The sequence below is a fragment of the Cucumis sativus genome, chromosome 4, assembly GCF_000004075.3.
Source record: "Cucumis sativus cultivar 9930 chromosome 4, Cucumber_9930_V3, whole genome shotgun sequence".
Classification (NCBI taxonomy): Eukaryota; Viridiplantae; Streptophyta; class Magnoliopsida; order Cucurbitales; family Cucurbitaceae; genus Cucumis; species Cucumis sativus.
This window is the reverse complement of record NC_026658.2, coordinates 7,314,807-7,324,830: the sequence shown is the minus strand read 5'-3', so window position 1 is coordinate 7,324,830 and position 10,024 is coordinate 7,314,807. Positions and strand designations below refer to the sequence as shown.

General features: G+C 33.0%; 1 protein-coding gene across 1 annotated transcript; it reads right to left on the bottom strand.

The window, feature by feature from the left end:
* Positions 1 to 579: 579 nt before the first annotated feature.
* Positions 580 to 5,669, bottom strand: LOC101221980 (60S ribosomal protein L22). The gene is made up of 4 exons (XM_004137225.2): positions 5,390 to 5,669; positions 3,048 to 3,118; positions 2,630 to 2,771; positions 580 to 716 (listed from the first exon to the last, which is right to left on the bottom strand). Exons 1-4 carry the CDS (start codon positions 5,667 to 5,669, stop codon positions 580 to 582), a joined length of 630 nt encoding a protein of 209 aa, XP_004137273.2.
* Between the last annotated feature and the right edge of the window lie 4,355 nt (positions 5,670 to 10,024).

Below are 10,024 nucleotides of genomic sequence, written 5' to 3'. Positions count from 1 at the left end.
CTAAATTAAAATTGCCACCAATTATAATTACCCATGAAAGAATGGGTGTCAAATCCTCTCTTAATTACTCAAATAACATTTAATATCTCATCTTGAACCTCACAACTAACGAACAATATCTCTAACAAGATCAAGTTGAACCACAAAGAGTATAAGATAAAAGCTAGGAAAACGATAAAATGGGGTTATCCCGCTGCTTGTTTTATACCATTAAGAGAACACATATCGGGAGACAACATATCTCCCGACGTAATTACCGAAGTGGTAGATATACTCGATCCCCCAATGCACATACCATTACGCGTTGGGAGATAAGGAGGAACTTCCGACATCACCAATAAGCATTGAAAAAAATCGAAGAACTCCCGACGCCGCAACCAATAAAGCATTAGGAGAACTCGAAGAACTCTTGACACTTTAGGCGTCGAGAGTTATGGGAGAAATCTCGATGCCTTGTTGGTGGCATCTAGAGTTCTTTAAAAACTAACTCTCCATCTCTAATTCACAAATTTACAAAGGGAAAAAGAAAGGGTTGAAGAGTTGAGAAGCTACACCATCGGTCGCTTCATTCGCCTTCTCTTACAAATCCCCAGCCAGCACCGCTTCGTTCAGTTCGACAACTTCTAAACCAATGGCGACTCCATTTTCAATCCATTCCTCGTCATTTTTACCTTGATTTTCCTCTGCACCTTCGTCATTCAACTTCACATCTATATCTGATCATCGCAAAATCAAACCCATATTTTTTTTCATTTTTAGGAGGTTTTACTAATTTCCTTCTTGGTGAATAGGGTTGTTACGTTGTAGCTTGCAAGATCTTACTGATTGTTTGGGTGAAACTTTGCTGATTCATACACAATAAACTTAGATTTTAAATTTGTTTGGTTACTGAATATACTACACTGTAATTGCTTGCTCGCTTGATTGTGGTTCGGGGGAGGGATGTGCTACACTATAATTCTCAGATGGATACATATACCTTCCATTATTAAATGGAAGGTATTTTTATTTAAAAAAATACAGGATCTCTCGATGTCGTATACGTGATGTCGGGAGATGTCTAAGATCTCCCAACGATTCATTTTGTGTGTCGGGAGATCGTCTCCCGGCTCATTACGCATGACAATGCGTCGGGAGATCCTTTTTCAACGCTTTTTCATACATCTTTCTACTATTTTGTAAGTCAAAAGATCCCCATTTTCTTGTAGTGAATTTTGGTTGATAGAAAAATTAAACACAAGAATCTAAAGTGTTAAATGTAAGATAAACCGAGAGAAACGGAGCAAAACAAGAGATTAACTACCCTTTGCTAATTGACAGACTATTTGGTTATGTGTGGATTAATTCATTGATTTGTTATGCAAATTGAATTCATGAGTCAAGTACTGATGAAGTCTAATCAACTGTGTTATGAAAAATTCAGAGACTCCCTAAGGAAAACCAACATATGAAATGTTGATTTTTAAATCAGTCAAGTTTTGTCGCATTTCCTTAGTTAATCACATTAAGCTCATGAATTCATGAGAATATTAAGTTAAATCAATCAAATTTAAGTCTAATCAAACACATTTTCATTCCTTAAGCTTCACTATCTCTTGGTATTGACTGACCTTAGATACACTAGAAGTTAACCACATAATGATTAGCTTAGATATTTCACTACTCAAATTGAGCATTCATTTGAGCATTCTTTCCCTACATATGTGATTGAGGTGTAATTGGGCTGAGTCGAGTCGACTTTTCTTCAAAACCGACCTAACCCGAAATGTACGTTTGTGTAGTAACAACCTGACCCTACCCGCTTTTGAGTTGAGTCTAAGCGAGTCGGATTGGGTCAGTTAGTTTTTTCTTCTCCCTTTTCTTTTATTTTCTTTTCTTTGTGGACTCGTTAACCTGAGAGAGAGCATGCCATAGGTTTTCTTTTAACTATTCTATTTATAAATTTTGTTTATATTCTTTCATTTTCCTCAATCAAAGTTCAATTCATATATTAAAAAAATCAAACACAAGAAGACCGGAAAGGGAGAAGATGAGCAAGGGAGGATATAGGTGATGATTCATAGGCCACATGCCATGGTTTGGTGGGTTGGCCTCCATTTTCACCTAAAATAATTCAAACAGAAATAAAACACACTTATTGAAAGAAGGAAAATGGAAAGACAAACTATTCTACGTGGAAATTCTAGATAGGAAGAAATACTACGGTGCTATTTTCTTATTATGATAGAGGAAACATTTATTTATAAGTTATAGAACCCAAAATAAAAACAATAAAAGATAATTAAGGCACTATAAAATCTTATTTCGATAGACAACAAATCCACTAATTCTAGCACTCCCCCTCAAGTGGGGCTGTAAATGTCAAAAAGACTCAACTTGCTAACGTAAGCCTGAAAGCTTTGTTTGAGAAGTTCTTTTGAGAGAATATCAACAATTTGTTGGCTTGAAGGTATGTAAGGAATGAAGATGCTACCACTGTCCAATTTCTCGTTGACATAAAGTGTCTGTCAATCTCTACGGGTTTAGTTTTGTCATGTTGATAACTGCCTTATTATCACATAAAAGATTCATAGGCACCTATAGTCTTGGTGAAGATCAGATAACACCTTTTGAAGCCAAATTTTCTCACAAATTCCCAAACTCATGGCCCTGTATTCAGCTTCAACACTACCCTTGCTTCTTGCTGCTCCAAGTAATGAGATTGCCACATACAAAAGTACTGTACCCGAACATAGATTTTCTATCAACAATAGAATCTGCCCAATCATGATCTGTATACAGCCAAAAACTAACAAAAAAACTAACAAAAAAACTAACAAAAGGTGTATCGATACACCTTTTGTTAGTTTTTTTTAATCTCAATCTCTTACCAGGAGTTGTTTTTAAGTGCCTCAGAATTTTGTGTACTGCCTCCATGTGTTCTTCGTAAGGAGAGTCTGCATGAACTGACTAACAATACTCACAACATATGAAATGTTGGGCCTAGTGTGAGATAAATAAATAAAATTTTCCACTAGGCATTGATACTTTTCTTTGTCAATCGAAACTTGATCACATGTATCTCTGAGTTTGGCATATGGCTCAATAGGTGTATCAGCAAGACAACATCCTAACATACCTGTCTCAGTTAACAAATAAAGGCGATTACACCAATGTCATCAACATAAACTATCAAAACTGACATTTTTCCAAACTTGGAGAGTTTTGTGAATAAAGTATGATCAGAATGCCTCTGAGTGTAACCTTAAGACTTGGCAGATGTGGTAAATCTGTCAAACCAAGCTCTTGGTGATTGTTTCAACACATACAAGGACTTTCGAAGTCGGCAAAAACCTGATGGTCAAACTGGACTTTTAATCCCGATGGAGGTCTCATATACACTTCTTTTTCTAAATCTCCATTCAAGAATGCATTCTTAATATCAAATTGATATAGACGTCATCCTTATTATGCTTAAAGGCTTATTAGAGTGAAAGTTCTCCCTACAAACCAACACGAGTCTGATGAAAATTCACAGGAGGTCATCCAACATAGAATTACCCAAAACTAAGCACGCTTAACTTTGAAGTTCCTACGATCGAGCCACCGAAAAGAAAGGTGCACCATGTTAGTATATGTATTAACTTTTAATTCTTTAAGTCTTACTTAATATTACTTTCATGTCCTCGGAATCTCTCTCATTCAGATGTGATACCGGTTCATTCATGTCTCCCTCCTAATTTCGGACATTACAGACAGTAAAGTCAAAACTGGCTGTAAAGGCGCTAAACCGAGGAAACGAATTCTTATAAAACACAAAATTAGCAATAGAGTGGTTTGCGGAGGACCTGGTATTTATAAGGAACTCTTAGCAACCAAACAAGAGTAGTAAATAAATAAGATCCGGTAGTGCCTCAACCTTCCTAGCATTACAACACAGCTAATGCGACCCCATGACAATCTTGACTAACAGAACTTGGGAAGAACGCAACTCTCCTATCAAACTATATATACAATCAGTGGAGCATTTGACTTAGCTACTAGTGTTATCACAGTCTAACTAATTTATGCAGTTTTAATGAAAATTTCTTTTAACCACACGATACTCCTTTATCCTTAAATTGAGCTGATATATCGCTGTGTCCCTTAACATTCTCAACACTAAGATTCCACTTCGGATGCTAAACAAAAATGGCCAATTCAACTTAGCATTTCTTTAACGATTCTTTCAATTGATAGAGAAGTAGTCACTTAGCTTAATTAACTGTGTTGTATAATGTACGTAGTTTACTGTGCTGCAATAAAGGAAGTGTACTCCATACCAAACCTTAATCAAACTGAACACAAACTGGATTGTGAGAATGAACTCAATTTAATAGAACTCATAATTAACAACCAGTCTATGGAGAATCAATAATCATTTTTTTATTGAAATAAAGGAATGAAGTACCAAATATTTATTAAAATATTATGTACAACAAACGAATTGAAATTAAATTAAAATAAGATAAAACTTGTCCATCCTTTATAATTTATATTTTTGTCATTTCTCACAAATGTAAAAAGTAGTAAAAACAGAAAAGGAAGAAGTGTATGGTTAAAAGAAAAAGTGAATTCTTCCACAACATTTGTCAAAATTTCATCGATTTAAATCCCAATCACTCTCAATTTTCATGCTCCCCTAATAAACTTTACACATAAAAAGGGGAAAAAGGTTGCAATAATTTTTAATAGAACACAGCTGTCGTCAAAAGGTACATGGAGATGAACATTTCCCAATTCTTTTAAGCAAAAATAAGTTTCAAATTAAACGATAATGGATCATATTGAAACTCTTACTGGAGACATCATAAAAACTAACAACTTTACTCTTAATTTATCATTATCATCAAGATTATCTCAAAAGTTAGAGCTTCAAATTCCTTACTCCTTAATTTAATTGTCATTTGTATTAAAAAAGATATATTTAATTTATCTATTCAAATCTCTGAAATATGGTCCAAAAATGTTTAGATTGTGTTATTATATGATCACATTAATGGTATTCCGTTGATGTTTTTGTAATAAGTTGGAACATAAAAAGTGGAAAGAGAGAAATTAGAAAAGGTGATTGTAAATTAATAGATGAGAAGAGAAGAAGAACAAAAACACATAACTGGAAGGCAATAAAACGAATTAAATTAGATAAATGAAGAATAATATATAATAATAACTGTGAAAGTAAAAAAAAAACCAAAAATACAAAATCAACATAAAATGTACTCAGTGAAATGCTACAATAAATCACTCAAATAGACAGACAAAGAGAAGGAATGGAATCCGAGTGGCACTCAGATCATCAAAACGACGGCGTATAGCGCAACGGCAACAGATCCGAACACCGAAAAAGTGATCGAAGCAGCGCCGTTACCTGACGGAGCGGGAGCGTCAGCAGGCGGTGAGGAGATCGAGGCGGGAGAACTGGCCGGAGACGGAGAAGTAGAGGGAGAAGAAGAAGGAGGAGATGGTGGAGACTTCAAGGAGGAAGGAGTAGGAGCCACCGCGGGAGAGGATTTGGGGGAGTTATGGGATGGAGCCTTGGAGGGTGATTTGGTGGGAGACAATGAGGGAGATGCAGCCGGGGATTGAGCAAAAGCAGAGGCGATAAAGAATGACACAAAAATAAGGGCAACAAGACTTGTAATCGCCATTTGTGTATAGGAAATGAAATGGAAAGATTGAAAGAAAGGAAAAGATGAATGTAAAAAGAGAAGAGAAAATGGAGAGAGAGTTGTGAGTGATTGAGAAGAAAGCAGTAGCAGAGAGGGAGTATATATAGAAGAAAGAAGAGAGTGAAAGAAGCGTTGGAGTGAAAGGTAAATATGATGGGAGCCGTTGGATGGGAGTAGAAAAGGTAATGAAAGAAATGTGGGTGATGAACGGGGGGGATGCGTATTCGAAATTTAAGAGAGGCGTAATAATGAGTGTAGTGAATGGGAAGGCCTAAAGAGAGGGGTTCCGTTTCTTCTTCTTTTGTGTGTGAAGAATGGGAGCTGGGGTGGGTTAGGAGGTCCACCTTAAAGGTACAGTTGTTAATTGATGAGTTACGTAGAGGTGGACGGTTGAGATGAGAGGGATTTTGAACCGTTTTAGAGTTTTCATAAGAATAACATTATTGAATTAATGAGATAGGAGAATTAGTAACGGTCATAAAAGCTTTTGGACTGGAACATGACCGTTAAAGGGTGGCACAGCCTGGACGTGGACTGGCCACTCATAAAACTGGGTCCTACTTCCTATATGTAAATTAAAACTAATATTTATTCATAATCTTAAAACAGTCTATCTAAATTATATTATATTATATTATTTTTAAAACATAACAATACAATATTCCTCAAATTCTCAATAACCCATTTAGTTTTTTCCTCTTTTCTTTTTTTTTTTTATCTCTTTTCTAATTAGTTTTAATTCTCTTTTTTATCTATGACAATTAGTGTAAATTTAAATTTGAGACTTTTTATAAAAGAAAAATGTCCACAAGCTTAAGATAACAAAAGTACCTTCGCAATTAATCGACCACACACTCGTAAAAAATGATTTTGTATTCAATCTAAAACGATCTATTAGCAGGTCTAAACGATCTTGTATTCTTGTGTCTAACCTAAATGATCTTATATCCAGTCTAAACGATCATGTACCATTATATCTAATCTAAATGGTCTTGTACTAAGTCTAAACGATATTGTACAAAATCTAAACAATAGTTGTTTATCTCTATCTCTATCTCAATCTGAGATAGATAATTGATTGTTTAGATAATGTTACACGATCGTTTAGACACTATACCAATATCATTTAGATCTTGTACTAAACAACGAAAAGGAAAATGAGAAGTGAAAAAGAATGAATAAATTTAATAAGAGAAAATGAAGAAATTAACAAATATTTTCTATAAATAATCATAATATTATAAAATAAAGTAAAAGTAATAATATAAAAAAAATAATAATACAAAGAGGAGCGGAATAAATTGCAAAGAAGAAGAAGAAATGAGTCAAAATTTGTCCCCATTATTTAGGGACAAATATGAAATTTATAAAAATATCATGTGCTTTTTTATTTTGTTATATGATCCATAAATATTTAGGTGTTTTGTTATATTTATAAAAATTAACCTTTAAATTTTATATGATAATATAATTATTATAATTTTGAAACGAAAATAGATAAGAATTCGTCTTTTTTGCTTTTTTTTTTTTTTGTCAAAACATATGAAACTAATTTAGTTTTGCAAAAAAAAAAAAATAATGGCTCTACTCGTTTGAGACAATATTAAATTTTCACTAATTATTAATACTTTTATGAGCTTAGAAGGAGTGGATTCATATTTTTATGGAATTTTTTAAAATATAGAACAAAAAGCAAAAAAAAAAAATTATGCGGTACAGAATGATTTTGTGAAAAAGATAAATCCACAAGTCCATAGTACGAAATACCAAATATACTCCTCGATTAATCAGTCACACGCCTGTGCAAAACTTGGAACACTGTCGTTCAGATCTATATACGATTGTTCAAATCTTGGTAAACGATCATGTACCAAGGTCTAAACGATTTTTGTTCACGATCGTGTACCAAATCTAAACAATTCATGTACTATTTCCTACACGATCGCCTACCATGATCATTTTGAAGAAACGAATGACTAATTAATCGCATGTTGTCGGAAGAAGTTTTTGTATTTTCCATTGTGGGTCTGTGTGCTTTTTTTTGTTTTCAAAATTGTTATATATGGTGTAAATATTTTGTCAGTTTCTTATATTTTGTAAAATTGAGATATGATAACCAAATTTAAATAATCAATATAAAAAATCATGTACAAAAACTGTATCAAAAAATCGTTTAGATTTGGGACGATTGAATAGTTAAAACTAAACGATCATTTTCCAAATACTAAATAGTTGTTTTTCAAATATATTATGCTGCTAAATGTCAATTAATTTGAAGTTTCTTTGAATTTTCTATTGTAGGTATGTGATCTTTTTTCATTTTCAAAATTGTTCTATATGATGTAAATATTTTACTGCTTTGTTATATTTTTTAAAATTACTCATTAAATTTAAATGTAAATATTTAATCTAAAACTTAAAAGTAATAAAACAAACAATCACCAATGTTTCAAGAAAAAAATATGCTAAAATTATATACGGTTAATTTAATTAATTGGTAACTAAAATTATATATATTTATTCTCTATATTTTTTTTTTCATTTTTCATTTTTTTTTCTTTGTTTTACATAACAATTCATCTTTAATTTAATAAAAAAAAAACTTTTGAAAAATAGAAACACAATTATAGAAACAAAATTAAAGCAGCATAGAAGCATTAATTACAATATGAGGAAAACACTTAAAAAAAACAACAAAAACTAAGGACCACATCCACCCATCACCAACTAAAATTTACCACATAATAGTTATAATTTAACAAATAATTGGTACTACACATTCCCATATATGTATGTATATATACACAATATGCCTATAAGCATTCAAGTGAAAAGGTGAAAAGGTGAAGAAGCTTGTTGTTAATTGTGAACTTTCCTTTACTCTCTTTGAGTTTCCTTTAGACTTCCTTAAGGGTGTGATCTCCTCACATTCACTGTATTTACGCTCTCTCTAAACATACTATATTAAAAGAAAGTGACCTTTCAATTACACATCAACAACTACCTCAAAAAACAACTTCAATAAGGAACACAAGGATACTTAATAACAATATATGAAGGTTGAGGTGTAGGCAAACCTTGAGTTCAAAACATTCGATGTACACACTTTTCTGATAAGGTGACTAACCCTAAGAAAGAAAAGAGTAACATATATATATATGACTAGGTTTGGGAAATTTTGAAGATTATAAATATTCTTTCATGATAAAAGAGGCGATAAAAAAGAGAGAAGGAAAAAGAAAGACTTAGCTGAGTGAGTGACCCTTCAAAAGAAAAGCAGACTTTTGAAAAATGCTTTTTTCATCAAAGTCATGTTGTTATATTTTCATGTTGTTAGATATGTTCATGTTGTAATCATATATATACATATAAAATAACGATTAATTTGAAGTATGTCTATGTTTATAAAGTTGTATTGTTGGTGATGCTTATATGTATCTAAAATCATTAGTCTTATTCCTAATCAAAAGCTAGCTACTATATGCATATAAGAGTAGAAGTTGTCATGCGTTGAGTGGTTCGTATGGTAGAAGGATGGCTAAACGCGTTGAGTGGTCCGTGTTCAAGTCAATCGTCGGAGCAACTGATATTAAATAAGGGTTTGTAGGGATGCTGATGGTGAAGTGTAATCATCACAATGGTCCATGCATTGAGGAAGTTTGATATCCAAGTGTTAGAAATAAGTAGGGGCTAATGTGGTTATTGTAATGTTTAATGCATAGTGAGGCGTTAAGATGTTTCTAGAAAAAAGAAAGCTTTTATTGTATGCAATTGTTTTCCCCAAAAATATAGTTCTAAATTCTTGTCACTCACTAAGCTATTGACTTATATTTTAAGTTTCCCCTCCCTAGGTTAAGCGAGGAACTCCATCACGCGTGGTGAGAGGAGGCCGCTGCAAAGTACTTGATGTGCCTCGTAGTAGTAGTAATAGTTATTGCAGTGGTAGTAGTATTTAGCTTAAGTTTTGTAATTCTCTTAAAATTGTAAGTTGTACGCTTGTGTTGTGGCAAGTTGTTAATAAAAGATTACTAAGTTGCTCACAATTCAAACTTTGCAGGCCCATGCCTTTTCCTTTTACATCAACATTCTCATCCAAAGACAACGCAAACATTCATAGAGATCCAAAAAACTCATCAAGTTTCATTTTGGAAATATCATTTGCTTCGCAATGGTTATGACCTTCACACTAAATCTCTTAGGAAGAGATCGAAGAAATTTCCTTACCATATTTCCATCAGATAGTTTTCTCCTAAAGAGAAGGATTCATTTGCTATATCAAGAATTTTTACGTTGTACTCAACTATGGATTCACCTTCCAACATTTTAAGAGCCTC

Excerpts from the sequence above, each read along its gene's own strand:
- LOC101221980 (XM_004137225.2), bottom strand. The coding sequence starts at position 5,669 with ATGGCGATTACAAGTCTTGTTGCCCTTATTTTTGTGTCATTCTTTATC. Across the intron at positions 2,772-3,047 it reads TCAGAGATACATGTGATCAA|ATCATGATTGGGCAGATTCT; the intron begins GTTTCGATTGAC and ends GGCTGTATACAG. Across the intron at positions 717-2,629 it reads GGCCATGAGTTTGGGAATTT|ATATAGATGTGAAGTTGAAT; the intron begins GTGAGAAAATTT and ends TGCGATGATCAG.